The following is a 21,426-nucleotide window of genomic DNA, read 5'->3' on the forward strand; positions in this document are numbered from 1 at the left end:
CTGAATGGTATTGCGGCTTTTGTGAATGTGCTAATCAGATAAGTAAATCTATGTTATAAAAATTAATGTTAGAGTTTCAACTACTTTGAATGAAGTGTTTGCCTTTAGCTCTATTAAGAATAGGAACTAGTCCTAGGAAAGATCTGGGGATATCTATGTATGAAATGATGTTTGGATGGCCATATGTGGGGAAAGTTGAGATGCCTAGGATAGAATTGAAGGATGTTTTTTCTGAAAATATATATACAGAGACTGTCCCAGTGTTTTTCTCATTTAAGGTAAAAAGGACAGAATCTACCTCTTGATTTCCAAGCACATGAATACAAAAGTGGAGACTGGGTCCGATAAAAGCCATTACTGAGAAGAAGTTGCAGCTGGTGTGGAAAGGACCGTTCCAAGTTTTGCTGACTACTGAATCGGCTGTAAGGACTAAGGAACAAATTTGGGTATGCTATTCCAGAGTCAAGGGATTGGTGGCTTTGCCTTATGGAAGGACAGTTGCTACGGAACCTGCAAACCCTCTTAAATTGACTTTTTGATGACAAACCTTTAGACGATTGATGACCAATGGATGGAAGAAGAGTTTTATGAAGAGATTTGTATTTGGCTAGGAGTGGTAATAATTCTTGTTGTGTTTTTGATTGTATTGAGGAAAGATATTATTGATTGGTGTAAATCTATGTTTTGATATCCAGTGGATGTAAGTTCTCCTTGATTGATTGATGTTGGGGGAGCTAGTTCACTAGGAATAATGGGATTTTTTGTGGTAATGTTTGTTATTCTACAGGTGTGGATAGGAATGGGGATTTTGGCTGTGTTGCCTAGTTACCCTATAACATGGTAGCAGCTATGTTTCCATACTGAATTCGAGCACCGTTATTCTTTTATAGAAACACCACTAACTCTAATAGACACCACTGAGGAAGCTGAGATATGTATTAAGTCATCTTTTGAAGATGGTGTGTGCCAAGTGCAAACGTACATATGAGATAGTTCCTCAATACATTGGCCTTACAAATAGAATGGAATTTTTATATAAGCAATGTACTGAGCTATTTGGTAATTATATACCTTCATACAAGAAGTTTTGGATTTTGGAGGAAGGGTTACATTTTCTATGTCTAAGGATACAAGTTCCCTCCAAGTTAATGTTTTTATGTGGTAACATGGCATTGACCAAATTACCTATTGTATGGAGAGGAGTTTCTATACTGTTACAGGATATTCATAGTTTACAGAAATAAAAGATAATGAAGAGGAGAATTGGGGATTGTGAGAAAAATAGGAATTATTCCTGTAAAAGCATAACCTGAGTTACGCCATTTTGAAATCATGTTAAGGTTTTGTTTTACTTTGTATAACCTGATTATATAATTTAGCTGACATTTAAGAACATGAGAAAGGAAATGTGTAATTCCTGTTTTTGAGAAGATGTTTGTTTTGCAGGAAATACGTTCCTGGGTTAACTTGCCCTTATTAATTAAAGGAAGTACGCAATTGATGTTTTTGAGGGGTATTTCTGTTGGGAATTGGGGAATTTCCAGGGTGGAATTATGTACTGCATATGTTATATAAGATGTTATGTAAGATCTGGAACTGATTCCCAAGGTACTTTATTGACGTGTATTCTGAATGTCCTGAAGACTATAAAAACTTGTGTAAATTGTTTTATTTCCGTCTTTCTCTACTTTAGAGAGAAAGTCCCTTTGCAAAGAATAAACTCTGTTACAGGATTATTTCGGTCTTTGTCTCTTTAAAACGATAATGGGATTTACCTGTCTACCACACCCATCCTTGAAAATTCTGAACCCTCAATCTCCATCTTGGATGGTGGACCTTCCATCCACCTTGAAAATAAGGAGACATAGTAGTGGCCTAGTGGTGGCTTAGTAGTTAAGATGCTTGTTGACTGGAAGGCTGCAGTTCAAGAGCCAAGTACAATGTGACAGGGTGAGCTCCTGTACTTGCCCCAGCTCCTGCCAACCTAGCAGTTCAAAAGCATGCAAATGCAAGTAGATAAATAGGTACAACTTTGGTGGGAAGATAACAGCATTCCATGCGCTTTGGCATATAGTCATGCTGGCCACATGTCTACAGAAGCTTCTTCAGATAATACTGGCTCCCTCAGCTAGGAAATGGAGATGAGCACTTTTAACTTTTATACAAGCTACTAATGAAAGGCCGTCTTTCCAGAAGAGATATGGCTTCATGCTTTATAATTATATAATTATAAATAATTATAGTGGACCTACTGAAAGGTCTAAACTAGATGTCACAATGATAAAGAAACAGCAAAGAGGAGATATTGTTGCCTTTATTTACCATGCCATTAGTGATAACTAATCGAGGTGCATTGCAATGGCTTGGGAAGAGTCCTAAGGGATGTCCACTGTACATAACTAATGTCTGTTCTTCAGTCATCTCAGATAAATAGTGCATCACCAGCCAAAACTAGAGAAAGGAAAGAAATAGTAGATTAGCTTCTTGTCCTAAAAGGATCATTGTCCTACAGATTTTTAATAGCTAGACCAGACAGAATGGCGGGAAACCATTTGATGAGAATTCCTCAAAAGTGGTGAGGCTGATTAAAAATGCATTATCAGGTGGGAATAGACATGAGCTACTAATCTAATATTTTCACACAGAAACTGTTCCTCCCCTATTGTTTTTATTCATAGCAGGAATTAAAAACTAAACTTTCTCCTACTCCCGGGAAAAAAGAGCTAAACTGATGGGTGAAAATATGGACTGGTTAACAGCCCTTTCTATGATGGCACAGTAGAAATCTTAATTAGAATTATATCGAAATGTGCAGGTAGCTCTGTTCATAGTACAATTCAATATTTGAAACTGTAAAATCAGTCAGAACTTTTCATTCAAGACATTAAAACTATTTAGGCAATATGTAATCCCAACACAATTTTAGGTTTTTGGATTTCCTGTCCAATCCTATTTTTACTGGCCCATTGATTTCAATGAACCCCAGACAAAAGAAAATCCAGGAAAGAAAATAGTGATCTGGGATGCCAGGAGAAGACAGGGCAGATGGGGCAAGGGGCAGGATAAGGATTCTATTTCCCAGGTGCTGTGAACAATAATTTAGCTCCCCTCTCACCTTTCCATACTGCATTTTTTAGTTTTCCCTTTTATCAATGGACTTTGGAATGAGGATTTCCTATTACAAAGGTTTACATTAGCAGAAGCTTGGATTTCTGCCAGAAGCTCTAAAGAAACTTGGTTGGTTGGTAGGTTTGATTGATTGGTTCTTTGTATACTTTTCCTGCAAAAGAACAAAGTCTCTGTGCCCCCTTCTCAAAGTCTCCTTGCCCTCTTCTCAATTACTTTTTGGAAGGGAGCTGTCATTAGGACTAATGGCAATTTTGATCCTAATTCTGGTCCCATCTCCTACTCTGGTATTAGCCATTTTCCAAATCATCATAGGTATTTTGTGATAGCATAAGTCTTAGCCATCAAAGCCTTGATGGGAATCTGATTGCCTCTGGAGATCATTGGTTGGGTGACAAGTAGACTTCCTTGTGCACTTGGTTGGCCACTGTGAAAATAGACTACTGGCCAGGGATCCAATCCAGCAGGGCACTACTTATATTCTTATGTAGCATTAACTAAAAGTATCATCCAGCTATTCTTAATCAAATGTTTTCCAAGTGTATTGGATTTCCCTGTTGAGACGTTTAGGCATTCAGTAGAAAAACTTACTGGACTGTTTTTGGTCCAATTGCTATCACTGTGACCTAACTTACTTCAGAAGGTTGTTATAAAGATTAAGGGAGGAAGGGAAGGTTAATCTCAGCTCCTAGAGAAAGAGCAAGATGCCCATAAACTAAATAAATAAATAAAATAATGAGAAAATGTGGGTCAGGCATCTGTAAAAAAAAAAAAAGGATATTCCAGGGCAAACATGGCAAACTACAAATGAGTTTTTGTAACATTAAAAAGGGGAGAAAAAGGCAGCATTGATAACATGCAGCAGGAACAACATTTTGAGGTGCAGTTTTGCTACAATCACACATCTTTAAAAAACAGTCTCTTTTTCACAATTCCAAGCAGGGAGAACAAGCTGGCTTTATCGCAACGGAATAAAATCATTCACCCAATAGCTATTCTTAAGTAACCAGAATGACAAAGAAGTATTGTTTGTTCTGCTGTGAAACTCTTTTGAGGTATCACACTCCTATCAGAACAGGAGCAAAAGTACAGACAGAAGGCGTCCACAGATTGTGTTGTCTCGGTTGCACAGTGCAACTCAAGATGTATGCCCTAAAGTACACCAAGGCACACTAGATACAAAATCATGCTCATCATATATATATTTTAGGAAGCATAGTTGCTATTTTGAGAACAAAAACTCAGAAGGCTCCACTCTGCCTGGGAATCCGGGAATCCTAATTCTCAAAAAAAAAAAAAAAAACAAAAAACACCAAGTCAGCAGAACTGGACACTCTGCATAGGGCCTTCCTGCACGTCCATCTATCTCCTTATTGAGAAAATGTTAAAGCAATGCATGAAATTAGTGGGGAATTAACTGGCTTTGTGCATGTAGTCATATAGGTCCTCCTGCACATTTCTGTTCAAGCTGGGGTAGTTCTGGGTGCAATCTCCTTTGAACTTTGCTTTATGGGAGCACAAAATTGTGGAGTCCTTGGTGATTTCTGAGTTTGGTTGCTTTCTTGCAGATGTTTCATTATCCAACTAGGTAACATTATCCATTACCTAGTTAGGTAGTAGAATGCCTAGCTAAAAAACAACAACCAAGCTCAGAGAAAGCACCAAGGACTCCAGAGTTCAACCCAGAGATACAAATATTTTCTTCTATTGGAACAAAAAGAATGATAATATGGAGTCAAGGGGAACAAGCAGATTCATCCTCACTTTTTCTCCTTTTGCATAAAATAAGTAAAAGTTAAAATAGATCTCAATTTATGGTCAGCTGCTCATCAAACTTTGCTTAAACAGAATGAGAATAATTTTTTAAAAAACCATTTCTCACTGAAAATATATCTACAGTATCATACCTGCGCCCAGTTGCTGAACACTTGTCCATTTCCTCCATATGTTACAAGTTCCTGGGGAAACTGCAAAGGGTACATTTTAAATCCATACAAGATTTCAAAACAACTCCTATACAATGATATTAAGTTATCTTATGTCTGCCTCCAGAACAAGATCTTCATCTTGAGGACAGCTGTTTAGTATCCATAATATATTACCATAAAAATGAAATAAAATTATGCATTTTTATTTGCCCTCATGATATATCATTTCTTTTTTATGAATAATGATTTTTCCTCCTTTTTAATTGCTATGAATGAATGCAATCCAAGGAAAAATAATTCTATTAGGCAATATGGATGAAACGATGGAAATGAGATGAGAAGACAAAGAAAAAGTCACCGGACCATTTAGGAACTCAGTAATTAATTAGAAGGGTGACTAGAGAATATTTGCTTAGAAAAAGACTTGTTTTGAATATATGGTTAATCCATATATCTATTCATATATACATATGCAGAAGAATGAATAAAAATCCAAAACAGTATTTAACTGATTTATAATGAAAGACTGAATCAGAAACAGAGAGACAAGGATGATCAGAGGTTATGAATATGGGACAGATAATTTGGAAATGCCAATAACAAAATTGGGGGGAAAGGACATGGAAATGAAAATAAAGAAATGAAAACGAACTGTAGGAAAAGAAAGTCCAATCTTGTATCCAAACAAAATGAATAAAAAGTGAACATAAGGAAAGTGGGTGAATGTTAATTAAAACAGAGTGAAAACAATTATGTTACCAGGAGCCAAAGAAATATGTATGCAAAGGAATACCTGAATGAAGGCATGAAAGAGGTTAATAATGTAGAAAAATTCATATAAATGATGCAAAAAAGATGAAAGGTATTTTATAATATATAAGCACAAAAAGTTGCAAAAATGTAGTCAAAGAGAGAAAATAATGATTAATATTAAATGAGGTAGGAAAAATACAGAGCAATTTTGATGAAATAAATATTTGTGCATTATATATTGATTTAGAGAAAGAACATGATACAGGCTTGGTTAGGGCTGCTGAATGTGATAAGAAAAATATATGATGGAAGTAAAATGTGTGAGTAAAACTAGAATCCTTAATAAATGGTTCAACTCTGAAAAGGGAATAAGGCAAGGAAGTATGAGTTTCCTTGGTTGTTTAATGTATAATAAATATATAATACTGTATCAGAAATGTACCGTATAAGAAAATTTTGTAATTTATTTATTTATTTATTTATTTTATCAAATTTATATGCCACTCTTCTCCCGTAGGACTCGGGGCGGCTCACAGAATAAAAACAGCATAACAATAAAACAGTGCTAAAACAAACCCATTTAAAATCCCCAGACAATTAAAACCTCGCAGGGTTTTATCAGGGAATTTGCTGAAAAAGCCATGTCTTCAGGTCAGCGCGGAAGGTGCGGAGGTCAGGGGCCGTCCGGAGTCTGGTGGGTGACCCATTCCAGAGGGTCAGTGCAACCACAGAGAACGCCCTCATCCTGGGGGCCGCCAGCCGACATTGTCTGGCCGACGGCACCCGGAGGAGGGCAGTCCTATGTGAGCGCACTGGGCGGTGGGAGGCCGGTAGGAGGTGGTCTTGCAAGTGATGGTAGATATATATTGACTTGGATCATGAACATATAGTATGCACTTTGCATATGGATAATGCTGTGTGTAAATCTGAGAAGGCAAATGCTTTGCAGGGAATGATAGGTAGATTCAACAAGGAATATAAATCTGAAAATTGTTGTACCAAAGACCAAGATAGATACATTTGATAGACAAAATGGAGTGAATGTTTGTAAGCTATATATAAATGTCAAAAGCTAGAGCAAGTTGATAAATTTGTATGCATTGGTAGAATGTTTACTAAATATGGGAAACTAGATGGAGAACTTTTAAGACATGCAAAAGATAGTGGGTAATATGAAATTGTTGTGAGGAATGGAAACTGGTCAAAAGAAGTGAAAATGGAGTTTGCTTATAAGAGCTTGCTTCTGCCCACTGCTTTTCTGGAAATGAGAGCTGGTTAAATGAGGAGACAATAAAAGTTGGGTGCAATGGGAATGGCAAACTTAGAGACGTATGTCTAAAATGTTACAGAGTCAAGAATGAATGGGTAATGAATCAATTCTGACTAAACACAAAAGTGACTCACCAGTTAAAAATTGTACAGTGAAGTTGATTATCATATAGAGAACACAAACAAGGATTAAATTATAAAGCAAATATATAGTGGGAAATTGAATGGGTTGAAAGGAGGAGAAAGACTATGAAAATCTTACTTAGAATTTATGAAATTCCTAGAAAGAGACAAGTGAGAAATTTAAAGAATAAAAGGTGAGACATGGTGCAGAATATTTATTAATTTATTCAATTTATATGGCTGCCCATTTCTGATAACCTTCTTGGATGAGAAGTGAAATGTTTCCAATGAAACAATCAAGAAAATCCAGTTGCCTTTTGAAAAGCATCTTAGGGATCAAAACAATTGCAATAATACAAAACTTAGAATATAAAGAAACAGAGAATAACCCTCTGGTTTACAATTTCTTTCTGCACTTTGATAACATTGCTTGCCTGAAAGAGAATAGGATGATGATTAAATATGTATGAACAGTGAGAGCTGGGTATTGTGGTTTGTAAACAATGGTCTATAACTTACCGAGTTTTTCCAACATAGCTAACTGTAGATTTATTCAACAAAGTATTGTTAATACAACCATCACTTAATATAATATATTATCCTAATCACTGACTCCATAAATCACTCCATAAATCCTAAATCTCTGTCTCCATTATTTACCCCATAAAAGGCAGTACATTCTCATGAGCATGCAAGGAGATTTCTTTCCTAGACCATGTTTTCATCAAATATTCATTACCTGGGCTACTGCAGGATCAAGGTTATTCATAATCATGTGCATTATTGCAGCAGCTTGCTTGGTTTTGCAAGGATATTCCTGAATGGGATAAGCTCTGAAATTGAAACAGATAAAGGCAGAGATGAATTAATTATTCTCTAACTGTTTTTACCAATGAATTCTTGATCTGATGGATAAATTAAAAGAAAAACCAATATAGAAAACAATTAATGGAAAGATAAAGTCAATTAGGATGTTGGACACCTTATTATGAATAAAACCATCTGAACTCAATTTAGATTACCAATCAGTAGATTAGGTTTTTTTCTCCCTCTCCCCACCCCAAAAAAGAGATTGGTATTTTAAGGGCTTCTTTCTACATAATACCCTCTGGATATGTCAGATAGTTCTTATTTAAAGATTTGTAGGCAGGTGTTCTGTTCACATTCCTGAGTGAATCCAGCCATATTTTCCAAATTAATTCTGAACTTCTGCACAGCCCTGACATATATACATGCACATAGAGAGATAAGAAATAATTATCAACATTAGATTATAGTGATAGTGATATAGACATAGTGCCATTCACAAACAGTTTGGTTAGTGAATACATCCACCATCTGCAAAAAAAATAAATATCACAGTGGGTTTTTTTTTTTTCCCAGTTTCGCTTGTTCTATATCTATTTTGGAAGGATTCTGTGCTAAATGAAGAAAATATATTGTTTATTCTGACTTTGTTACCTGACCTTATTTATTTAGAATCTGAATTCAGAAAGCCTGTATCAACTCAGCTGCATACTTATAGAATATGAGCTTTGTGCCCTTGGGCACTCATTTTTTAAACTGCTACGCATATTTGGAATATGGGCAGAATTTGAGCTGTTCATTTGAGAATCCAAATATAAAATCCAACTGGAACAAACAGATCCTGAGCAATTAACAAAAAAATGCTTCAAAATGGAACACTACATTTGAGGAATGTAATTGCCTTTTATCAGATTTTCAAAACTACAGCTCAGAACAATTACAAAAGCAAGCTTTTTTCAGCCTACAGTCAATGCAGGATCTGTATAGTGCATTGCAGTCAATTCAAACTAAGTTCAAAATAATTTGCACTTTTACACTGGCAGAACATGGTTGCCAAAAACATTAAATGAAGTAAACAAGATCAGTTAATGAGGACAAATGAATTTTGATTTAATGATTAAAGATATTTGAGAGATCAATGCAGCAGTATTTGGCTGCCTCACTTTTTCCTCCTCTCTCCTCTTTGTAATCCTGTGAAATGGGTGGGCTAAGAAAGGGAGATTGGCCGAAGGTTCCATGGATAAGAGATGATTTGTACTTGGGCCTCTCAGCCTTAACTCAACAGCTTCATCAAAACCTCACACAATGCCAATCTAGTTAGTTAGTTTACTTTATTGTCATTGTACCTCATACAACGAAATTAAGTGCCATCTTCAGGGTAAATTATACATAAAAAGAAAACAAAAAACACGCATCCTTCACATTCTATACAATTGAATTGAAAACCCCTGATATTGCATTAATATTGTACTATACAGTAGAATTCAGTATAGTTACTGATCTGGGATAGAAGCTGTTTTTCAGCCTATTTGTCCTTGTTTTTATTGTCCTGTACCATCTGCCAGATGGCAATAGTTTAAAAAAAAAAAAAAGGGTGCCCAGGATGAGATGGATCTTTAAGAATGTTTTGAACTTTCTTAAGGCAGCGGGAGCTATAAAGCTCTTCCAAAGAGGGGAGAAGGCAACCAATGATCCTCTGGGCAATGACGTTAACCCTCTGGAGCAGCATCCTATCTGCCACTGTGCAATTGGCAAACCATACAATACTTTCTATGGTGCAGCGGCAGAAGGTCACCAGCAGTTTTTCATTCAGTTGTTGTTTCCTGAGAAGTCTCAGGTAGTATAATCTCTGCTGGGCCCTTTTGACCAGTGCTGCAATGTAAGCATCCCAGGTCAGGTCCTCTTTTATGATAACACCCAGAAACTTAAAACTGGCCATTTGCTCCACTCGGTCTCCATTGATAACCAAGAGCTGGATGTCTGATTTATTTATTTATTTTCAATTTATATACCGCCCTTCTCCCTGAGGACTCAGGGCGGTGCACAGCCAGAATTAAAAACATGCAATACAAATATTAAAAACAATTAAAATCTATATAAATTTGGCCCAAAATTTAAAAAACCACAAACCAATTAAACATTTAAAAATTTAAAAAATTTCTTCCTAAGCCAGCCCGGCTTGCTGGAAAAAGTGGGTTTTAAGGGCATGGCAGAAGGCACTGAGGTCTTGGATTCTCCTTATCTCTGGGGGCAGCTGATTCCAGAGGGTAGGTGCCCCCACAGAGAAGGCTCTCCCCCTGGGGGTCACCAGCCTACATTGTTTGGCTGATGGCACCCTGAGGAGGCCCTCTCTGTGGGAGTGCACGGGTCGCTGGGAGGTCGTCGGTAGCAGCAGGCGGTCTCGAAGATAGCTAGGCCCTATGCCATGGAGCGCTTTAAAGGTGATTTATTCCTTCTATAGTCCACTATAAGCTCCTTGGTTTTAAGGACCAACTTATTGTCTCCACACCACAAAAGCAACCGGTCCACCTCATCTTGATAGACAGACTCATCCTCCCCCCCAGAGATAAGTCCCATCGTTGTATCATCTGCAAATTTAATAATTCTCTACAGTCTGAGGCCATGTCTAGATCTGTACCCTGGGTTTGTTCAATATGTTTAGGACTATGGATTATACATGGAATGCACTATGGATGATGACTACTAGATGGCAGACAAGAGACACATAAAACTAATTCTTTGCTACTATCTGTTGGGTGTCTACATTTTTCAACCCATATAATAGCTCTAAATATGTTTAAACTAAGCTTAAAATGGCTTTGAGTGTTTTATAGTTCACTAACAATGCATATTTATATGATCACATAGAACATATTACAAATTTGCACCAGACATTGCGACAGAATTATATTATTTACGTGATGATGTCATGACCCAGGTGTTACTATTTTTACATTATTGTTACTTTTTTTTATGGTTGGTACTATGAAAAAGGCTTGACATTAGAAAAGCTTATGGGCTGTCAGGGAAATACAGCTCTGGAATTTGTTCTTATATAGGCTTCATTGGAATCTAATAAGGCACTTGGGAGTTCTGGCTTGGTATTTTGACGGTCAGAAATAAGCGAAGTCTTGACACTTTGTTTTCTGCATATCTTACTTCTTGTAGAATAAATTTGTTATATGCTGTACTTCCCATAAGAAGTTGGCCGCAGAGAAGAACTGCATTACAAACATACAGATTATAAAGAGTGGATGGAAATTTACTGTACATGCTGATGAGTAACAGTCCCCAATGATTTCAAACACAAGTGCTATGAAGATGCTGGAAGTAGACATTCATTAGAAACAAAGGTCTACTGTTCTCTACCCTGTTACAAAGCTGTTAATATTGGCTATAAACCAAGTCAAAGACTGAATTCACACTTTCAATGTTTTTATTTTTACCATGGTTTGTTTTCTAATCCAGAATTAACAGGCTTGGTATATTGTCCTAAGTCATAGTTTATGCCACCAGAAACAAAATAATTACATGATACTTTATTATGATGCTTGAATCCAGTTCAAAGTTCCCAGATGCTCAGCAGCTGCATACATTGACCAATAAATCAACTTGCTTATTTATCAGCCTTGTTTCATCTCATCTTGCTGGTTAATCAGCAAGTGACCTTCTGCTAATTCAGTTTATGATTGGGCTTTGAAGCAGCCACACTGACAAACTTTTGCTAACTTTATAAAGATATCCTGGATTCACTTATGGCACTAAGTAACCCAAACGGTGGTTTGATTGTTTTTGACTTAGAGCAGAACACAACCATTTAAGTTTTTAAAACAATATTTGATGGCTTAGGGAGGGTACTGTATGAATTCAAAAAATGGCAGCTAAAAAAATGATGGCTCTGCTTTATATGAGATTGGTTAGCATCCAGTACAAGCTCCAATGATGTCATTTGAAACATGATGTCATCACTTGATTTGCATTGTGGGCATTTTCCCCGCCCACACACACAGAGATGCCCATGATGCCCAAGCTACTGAGTAAGGAATTTCGATGCCAACCTGGAATTCCCAATCTTTTGGCAAATCCTAATCCTTACCTCATTTCAATCTGGGGGCAGAACCTGTACATGTAGATATGCCCATAGAGCTTCAATTCTTTGGCAAATTCTGGTGCCAGGATTCCATGCAAGTTAGGCGGGAAATACCGCAGAGAGTTTTTTAAAGCCAACTGCCAAAACAAGGGAGAAAAAAGCAAACATAACTAAAGTTTAAAAATGACTAAGTGGGTGGCTATCACAATTAATTAAGCACATGCATTTTATTAGGCTGAGTGGGAAACATGCCCAGTTCTTATGAAAGGATTCAAGGAGATTGATCCTGAATAAAAATGAGGGTCTATCCACTAAGGTAGTAGCACGTTTTCAATGGAATCTTTTCATTCACCCCTTTGTATGAATAAGATAATGCCCGGGTGCCCATTTTCCAGAGAAGAAACGAAAGAACGTTAATGTAGGCCTTTACATTAAGCACAAAACAAAGCAGAAAGCTCTTGCTGGCTCTTTGGCAGCAGAGATGGGCCATGCCAAATCTGCTATTTCATCACCATCCTGAGATGACAAAATATACACAGCGCATGTAAAATTTCCTAGTAAATTAAGATTGTCTTTCCCAGTGCAAAGAAACTGTGAAACTCCTGTACTCAATATACAATGTGCTAGGATTACCAAATATCCAGGTGTTCCCCTACTGCCTCTTGAATTATTTCCCCACTAGTGATTTAGAGTCTTATACACTCATTTAACCCCTGATCTGCCAGCATAACAGATAAGGACAGACTTAACGCCACTTTGGTGATGCTCTAAATCACCAGTGAAGAAATGGCTGTAGATGATTGCTGAAAAGGAGATGATGAAGTGAAACCAGGGAGAGAAAATTCAAATTTATAGTTTCTCCTGCTAGTCGACTGCTGCAGCAGGTAGTTTTTAGTTTTCCATGTTACACAATCCCAGCAAATTATGATTTAATCAATGTGGTGAAGCAAACCATAGTTTAGCATGGTATGAACCCATCTTAAGTATAATATATATATATATATATATATATATATATATATATATATATATATATATATATATATTTGCAATTTCCCCAAAATCTTCACAAACTGGCCACACATCCAGGGAGAATGCCTCTCTTACAAAGAAAAGTGGCACCCATTCAGGAATGGTTTGTGCCATGCTCTGTGAGCGCCACTCCTCTCGGAGGAAATAAGATCTCTGCTGACTTTGATGTACTCCAAAATATGTACCAAATATACCAAATATGTACCATGTACCAAAAATTATGACTTAAAACAAACAAAACTGCTGACATCTGAAATGCATTCTTTCATAATTTATTCCACTATTTTTTGTTTATTTTTAAATGTTTTATTTTTTAAAAAAATTTATTTTATTCTGATGCAATGTTCACACAGAGTTTGAAATTCATGGACAGAAACTAAATCAATAGAGAACCCAGACAAAAAGGACCATACCATTAACAGAAGAAGCAGCGCATAAGAATTAAAGTCTAAGAAGGGGTGGGGGAGCAGGAAAAGCACTACCATTTTAAGAAGGTTTGCAGAAGTTTTTTTTCAATGATGTAACCGCCTGGGGCATTAGAATAAATTGCTTACCTTCAGGGAACCAAATACAGGAGTGTCAGAATACATACACTGAAGCTTGATTTGTTCGCACAGTGCATTTCTCTACATGGTTGCTGCTTGTGAACATGTGAATATCTGTGCAAAAACATGCATGAGGAAGTACAGGGTAGGCTACATAAGCTCCACTCTGTCTGATGTATCTAGCAGGCAGGCAGGCAGGAAGGCAGGCAGGAAGGAAAGGAGCTTAGAATGCATTGGTCAGTACCATTCAAAGTTCCTCCCAGACCAAGGATCAGTGGTGGGTTGTTATCGGTTCGCCCTGGATCAGATGAACTGGTAGCAATGGTGGCGGGAGGCTCCGCCCACCCACCCGGACGCTTCTGCACATGTGCAGAAGCGTTGTGCACGAGTGTGCCCACAAGTGAACTGGTAGTGATGGAATTTGAAACCCACTACTGCAAGGATGCATTGGGGGGGGGGAGGGAATCTTTCTCTGAATGCTAAGAATGAAAGCTGAATGAATTGGACTGAGTAGCACAGGCTACATGTACCAGGGGGTTGAAAACGCATTGCCCTATGGAAAACTATTTCATGAGACTTGCAGCACAACTAAATTTATTGAACTATGTGAATATGCTCAGGGATTAAGTTTTTTTTTTTAAAAAAAGCCAACCCAATTGTTGGGTGACAGAGGGATTGAGAATGAGATTGCATGCATTCCTACTGAATTCAGGAGTTACTGTTGTATAAAGTCACTGTGATCTCTGGGGGAAGACAGAGGAGATCCAATTTCAAGTCCAGGCTCACTGAATGATTTTTAGCCATTTCAACCCCAACATACCTCACACAGGTGTTATTGTGAGCATCAAATGAGGGACATCTCCCAGTAAGCCACCTTTAGCTCCTGGAGAAACAAACTGAAAATAAATCTAACAAATAAACAAATGGAGTACCAAAGAGAGAGGATGACCAAAGGGATAAGATGATTTCCAACATCAAATGTTGGGATATCAAAATAAATGCATACAAAGATATATACATCAAATACTAAGCCAATGGTCAGAGACATTTATTTGTTTGTAAAATGTCGATGATGCTCATCTCACTCTTAGAGTGAACTCTGTGTGGTATCCAGGCAATATCAATACAAAAGAATACTTTAACAAGCTGGCCACATTTTAAAGAAGATTGCTTGGATTTTTGTTTAAACTGAATTAAAAAAAATACAGTTAATATGCAAGGAAACAGGATCTTATTGTGGCAGAAAAAGCCTTCTCATTGTATATGTGAGAAAGTATATATATGTGTGTGCTTGTGAGAGACACATAGAATGTACTGTATGTGATTGCTGCGATCTCAACCAGGTAGGCTACCCAACTTGGATTTTTCAAATGTGTTGGAAATGCAGCTCCCAGTTTTCTAGGACTTAGTCTTCACATCTCAGGACATCCAGCTCAGAATAGCTGGCCTGATCAAAAAAAATGTTGTCACTTAAAAGGCAAAATAACAGATTTCAAAGCAGTAGCAATTGTCTACACCCATAAAACTGGAACCTCACATCTTTGCCAGAAGAGTTGGTTTACAACGAAGAGCCAATAAAGAGAGATTCTCCTGAAGCCAAACCCTAAGAATAATGTGATAAAGCCACAGTAGACACAATATTATTCACAGTTTACATTGTCTTAAAAATATAGGAACAAATACAGATGAGACAAAACTACCCTTATCAGGAGGTGAGCTAGATACAAAATAGGCTTTCGTTTTTATTAAGAGAGCTGTGTTGGTCTCTGATGGCAAACAATTTAGAGTCTGGTAGCACCTTTTCCAACTAACCAATGCTATTAAGGCAACAGCTTTTTAATATGACTTTCAATAAAATATGTTAGATGGAAAAAGTGCTGCCAGACTTCTGACTTTTTGTTAAAAGAATCCATTTTTTTAAAAAAAGTATTTTCAGTTGCTGAACCACTGCTAGTCCTTGAAAATGGGTAAAATCACAGACTTTTTTGGAGTAAAGTTGTTCTCTCTTAAGATATATTTTATCATATATATTTATTTATATGCTGGATCAACTCAGGAGACAGAGGTCATCCCTAATGTTAAAAGTAAAAGGTAAAGGTTCCCCTCGCACATATGTGCTAGTTGTTCCTGACTCTAGCGGGAGGTGCTCATCTCCGTTTCAAAGCCAAAGAGCCAGAGCTGTCCAAAGACGTCTCGGTGCTCATGCGGCCGGCATGACTAAACGCCAAAGGCGCATGGAACGCTGCTATGAACATCGAATTAGGAATGCCCTAATGTTAGGCAGAGCAATTCCCTCAGATGGCAGTGCTAGGAGGCAGCACTAAAGTTGCAATAGACATAAAGGTATGTAATCAGGTGTGGCTTAGTGGCTAAAGTGACAAGCTGATCGAGCTTGTTGATCAGAAAGGTCGGCAGTTCGGCGGTTTGAATCCCTAGTACAGGTCTCCTGCGTGAGGACTAGATGACCTCCAAGGTCCCTTCCAACTCTGTTACTGTTACTGAATGCCTCAAGGTCTATAACATTCCCCCCACCATCACTCCACAAGTTGATCTCCTGCTTTCATATGTAGTACAGAATAAGGTGACCAGAGTGGTGACCGGGGGGGGGGGGGATGTCAAGATAATGCCTGTGATCATATAATTGGAGTCCCACCCTTCTAACATGCAGAGGGGGGGGAGGAGGAGGAGGAAGTTTCAAAGATGCTGCCACAAGTGTTATCAAGACTTTGACACACAAACCCCTGCAGACACTCCCAGCACAAAATGAATCTTATTGCCAATGCTACTCCAAACTTGTGGGTGCTCCATCACTTGTAGTTTTCAAAAATAGACTGGACAACCATTTGACTAGGATGATATACAGTAAGGGTCCTGCCTTGAGCAGGGGGTTGGACTAGAAGACCCTCAAGGTCCCTTCCAGCCTTATGATTCTATGCTCATGCAAACAAACATGACCACTTCTGCTAGCTTATCCAATGAGGTACTGAAATGGATTTATAGGCAAAAGCACCTATCCAGCAAAACATTTGGGCACCCTGGTCCCCCACCTGTAAGAATTCCCACCTCTCTTGCCTCTATCACTAGCATTTCAGTCTCCTTTTTGGCTTCTATTCATTGCTGAAAGGGTGTTTTCTATGTTTTGACTGTATGACTGTAATGTTGCTGGTATCCTTAAGATTTATATTGATTGTTTCCCTATGACTATAATTAAGTGTTGTACCTTATGATTCTCTACAAATGTATCTTTTCTTTTATGTACACTGAGAGCATATGCACCAAGACAAATTCCTTGTGTGTCCAATCACACTTGGCCAATAAAAATTCTATTCTATTCTATTCTATTCTATTCTATTCTACTCTACTCTACTCTACTCTACTCTACTCTACTCTACTCTACTCTACTCTACTCTACTCTACTCTACTCTACTCTACTCTATTCTATTCTTATTCTATTCTTCTATTCTGAGAGTGAAAAGCAGGAAGACAATCCCAAGTTAACCTTAAGGGAATGGGCAGTGAAAACAGAGGCAAAGTATTAACCTGCTTAGGTTTCAGAGGAAGAAAAAGAACATGAAGGATGTTACTGTCACATATTTCAATCCACAAAGCAGTTTGGAAGCAAGAGAATTCAAGAAATAACTAGGAGAAAATTCTGGCAAATATGTTTTGATTTATTCAAGGATATTAAAATCAACTAATGAATGGATATTGGCCTTTACACAGTCTTATTAAAAAAAGCTACATATCATTTACAGAAACCAAGGGACATGACATAAAACACTGGAACAAAAAAATTATTATTACAAATTCAAATGGCAAATAGACACAATATATAGGTCTGATCCTCAGGTTATGTTTGCTATCATCGTTTCCTTGAATTAAGATAAGTGTGATAAGTCATTATTATTTCTATTAATACTGCTACTCCCATTTCAAAAGGGCCTTGTCTATGCAGAAGAACCTCACATTTTTACTGAACAGAACCATAAAGAAACACTCAGAAAGTCCCAGCAACAGGACTTCATAATGCTGAAAAATTGGGAATTCCTGAACACCACCATGTTGTTAAGGGTGTGATGAGCAGAGATATGCATTGGAACTCAAAAAGACCTGATAGAAAGACATTAAGGGCAATATAATAATAGAACTCTGCAGTGTTTATTTTCACAACTGGTAGCTATCAATAATATAGCTGGGAAGAGACCACCAGACTTGCTTTAAGAAGCAGATCTAAGTCTATCAGGGATGATTTGCCCAACTCAGTTCTAGGGGACATTTTAGGAATGCAGAGCCTGTAGCTCTAGCTAATGGAGAGATTTTTCATGGAAAATAGGAGAGAGAATTGTACAAACTCTTACTTTTTCTTCACTTGCAGTGAGATTTGGGCTTCTCACAGGAGCATGAGGGATTCCATTCTTTCGGCCTCTGTTCTCTGGAGGAGGATGGAGGGGGAGTCCAGCACAAATTGCTTTCAGAGTAGACATAGCTTGTAAGGGAAGGCTGGTACCTGACAGACTGCTGTGGCTGAAGGACAAGACTTAGAAAAGGATTGAGGTTCTGTTGCACCTAAGGTAACCTTTGTCAAAAGCAGGTCAATGTTTGGCTTTTCCTCCAATCCTCTGGAGGAAAATGCCCTATTTGACACCCCTCATCATCCTATTGGTTTGTCCTGCTGCCTCCTCCTGAGGAATCATTGACAGATCTACTGTTTATTCTCCAATCTGGTTCTCCACATCTGGTTGCACTGAATCACAGTTGATTTGCTCCTGTACTTTGTACGCAGACATGGGAAGGTTCTTTACATACAGCACCCAGAGATTTTGCAGGCTTTGAATGGGAAATTTGGCAAAACACATCCTTCTGATTATGTATAAGCAAATGTTCAAATATTCAGATATTTTTATTTGCGAGCATGACATTATCGTGGGCCTCTTCCACTTTTCTCTCCATGTCTTTTAATGAAATATTTATGCTTCCCTCTTTCATTCCAGAAATCCCAAAGCATTTTAATGACATTTAAAGTATGATCAACAATGAAATTATTAAACAATATTCTAAAATAACAATACAGCAATAAAATATTTATATGCTGAAACTATAAATAGAATCAATAATGTGTCATGCAATCTCAGGGCCCTGTTAATAAAATTAAAACCTGTTTTAGGCATTTGGAGGCTACCATAAAAGTCCATGCAGGAAAGAAATGCGCTGAATTCTAGTGCACCTACTTGAGAAGTTGATTTTTAAATGTTGTAATAATTAAGTAGGTCTATCCAGAAAAGTCATTCTTCATACTAATATTGGTAAGGATATCCAAACTCTCATGGATGACTCTCTTCTGGAGAAGACACAACTAACACATTCAAGTGACTTCAAGTGGCCAATAAAAACATACTGCAGAGGTCCAGTTGTGGACTTCTCTGGGAGCTGTCTGGGATAGTCAAACTGGATGCTTCAAAAGGATATTGAACAACCTCCTGGAGGATCTGGATCTCTAAGGTTACTAAAATAACTGTGAGAGGGGTCAAAGAGTCCTAGTGGACAACCACTTGAATATGAGCCAGCAGTGTGCTGCAGCTGCCAAAAAGGCCAATATAATCCTAGGCAAAGGGATAGTATCAAGATCACATGAAAGTGTTAGTATTGCTTTATATTGCTTTCATAAGACTACACTTGGAATACAGCAACCAGTTTTGATGACCGCAATACAGAAAGGTGTTGAGTCTCTGGAAAGAGTGCAGATAAGAGTAACAAAGATGATTGAGGAGATGGAGGCTAAAACATAGGATAAATGGTTGCAGGAATTGGGTATGCCTAGTCTAATGAAGAGAAGTACTAGGAGTGACATGATAGCAGACTTCCAATGTTTGAGAGGCTGTCACAGGGAAGAGGTCAACCTATTCTCCAAAGCATCTGAGGGTAGGACAAGAAGTAAAGGATGGAAACTTATCAAGGGGGGATCCAACCTAGAATTAAGGAGAATTTCCAAGCAGTAAGAACAATTATTCAGTGGAATGGCTTGTCTTCAAGAGTTTGGGGTATTCCAAAACTGGAGGTTTTTAAAGAAGAGATTGGACAGCCTTTTATCCAGAATGGTATAGGGTGTCTTGCTTGGGCAGGAGGGTGGACTAAAAACCTCCAAGGTCCCTTCTAACACCAGGAGCCTTTGTGGCGCAGTGGACTAAAGTGCTGTTAAGTAGCACTTAAGCTGCCAGCTGCCTGCAATTACTGCGAGTTCAAATCTCACCAGGCTCAAGGTTGACTCAGCCTTCCATCCTTCCGAGGTAGGTAAAATGAGGACCCGGATTGTGGGGGCAATAAGTTGACTTTGTATAAAAAAGAACACTGCTTAGGAGCCCCCGAAAGCCCTACTAAGCAGGTTTATGCAAAAGTATGAAGGCTATTGCTTAATGCATTGTAAGCCGCCCTGAGTCTCTGGAGAAGGGTGGCATATAAATCAAACTAATAAACAAAAATAAATAAATAACTCTGTCATTCTGTTAAAATTGATGGCAGTTTTACTAAATATCCTTGAATCATAGGCAGAATACCTTGAATCCTAGTTATATTAGGAAATATAACTACATGGAAATTACTGCTCTCTAGTGAACTACGTAGGTGCATTCAGCTCATGGTGGTTAGAGTATGAAACTAAAACTGCAAAATCTGGAATTAGAAGGGCCTCTGTTCTGATTCAGGTGTTACAGATTCAGGCCATGTGGGGCTTGCAAAAACTCAAAACGAAGTTCAGAAGTAAACGTAAAACCAGTGAAGTTGTGGAAGAATTGGCATTTAACTTTCAAAAGATCTTGCCATGATCATTATTGACATCTGCATCCTGTAGTAGTTGCCCTTTTGAATATATAGAATAAAATCTTTGGCCTTTACTAAATTCCAATTATTATTTGTAATATTAAAACGGTACTAAATGCTTTGTAAGTGAGAAAAGCAAATGAAAAAATATTTTTAAAAATATAATAGATCTCAATCGCTTAAGGATGATGCTAATTAAAGGGAAACCAAGGGAGACCGACTGGAAGTGAAATGCCCAGCCAACCTGCTAGAAAATACCTTAACAGGAAATGAGTTATAGTTGAGTCAGAGAAACAAAATACTTGGAATTGTATTTTTGCAGAGCATCTGAGGCAGTGGGTTCCTCCCTGTTCCGCTGAGCCGGTAGCAGTGACGATATGATATCACCGAACCGGTTCTGCCCTCCACCCCCCCACCCCCCCGCATTATTCTTACCTTTTATTTGGCCCCACCCCCAATCTATTGCTGCCTCCTGAGTCCCAGCTGATGGGCTATAAGGAAAAAAACTGTTTAAACTCTTGCGTGGGGCTTCAAAGGGCACCCTACAGCTGATCAGTGTTAAAAGGCAGTGTGGTGGTAGACGGGTGCCTCCAAAAACAAATGAGTAGACTAGTGCCTGCAAAAATACATGGGTAGACCATTACCTCCAAAAACAAATAAGTAGACCGGTGCCTGCAAAAATAAATGGGTAGACCAATGCCTCCAAAAACAAATGAGTAGACCGATACCTGCAAAAATAAATGGGTAGACCAGTGCCTCCAAAAACAAATGAGTAGAACGGTGCCTCCAAAAACAAATGAGTAGACTGGTACATCTCTGCAAGCAGTTAAAAGCCTGGTAGACCAGTACCTCTGCTAAATCCTAAAGAATTGTCACATGGCCATCAAGCCACGCCCAAAAAATAAGCCACGCCCACAGAACCAGAAGTAAAAAAAAATTA

General features: G+C 38.0%; 1 protein-coding gene across 3 annotated transcripts in view; it reads right to left on the minus strand.

The window, feature by feature from the left end:
• The window catches only part of UROC1 (urocanate hydratase 1), a 61,994-nt gene that overhangs the window by 40,128 nt on the left and 440 nt on the right, over positions 1-21,426 (minus strand). Inside the window, exons 1-5 of one of the 3 annotated variants that reach the window (XM_034431549.2) lie at positions 18,032-18,222; positions 12,103-12,233; positions 7,939-8,032; positions 5,034-5,093; positions 2,323-2,451 (exon numbers count right to left, since the gene is read on the minus strand). In XM_034431549.2, coding sequence (XP_034287440.2) covers positions 2,323-2,451; positions 5,034-5,093; positions 7,939-8,032; positions 12,103-12,233; positions 18,032-18,157 — 540 coding nt within the window. In that variant the 5' untranslated portion in view covers positions 18,158-18,222. Of the gene's footprint in view, positions 1-2,322; positions 2,452-5,033; positions 5,094-7,938; positions 8,033-12,102; positions 12,234-13,682; positions 14,021-18,031; positions 18,223-21,426 lie in introns of those variants that run through there. The other 2 variants (XM_087883731.1, XM_087883732.1) reach the window with 2 other exon arrangements.

Source organism: Pantherophis guttatus, chromosome 2 (assembly GCF_059756535.1).
Source record: "Pantherophis guttatus breed Tessera chromosome 2, ASM5975653v1, whole genome shotgun sequence".
Lineage (NCBI taxonomy): Eukaryota > Metazoa > Chordata > Lepidosauria > Squamata > Colubridae > Pantherophis > Pantherophis guttatus.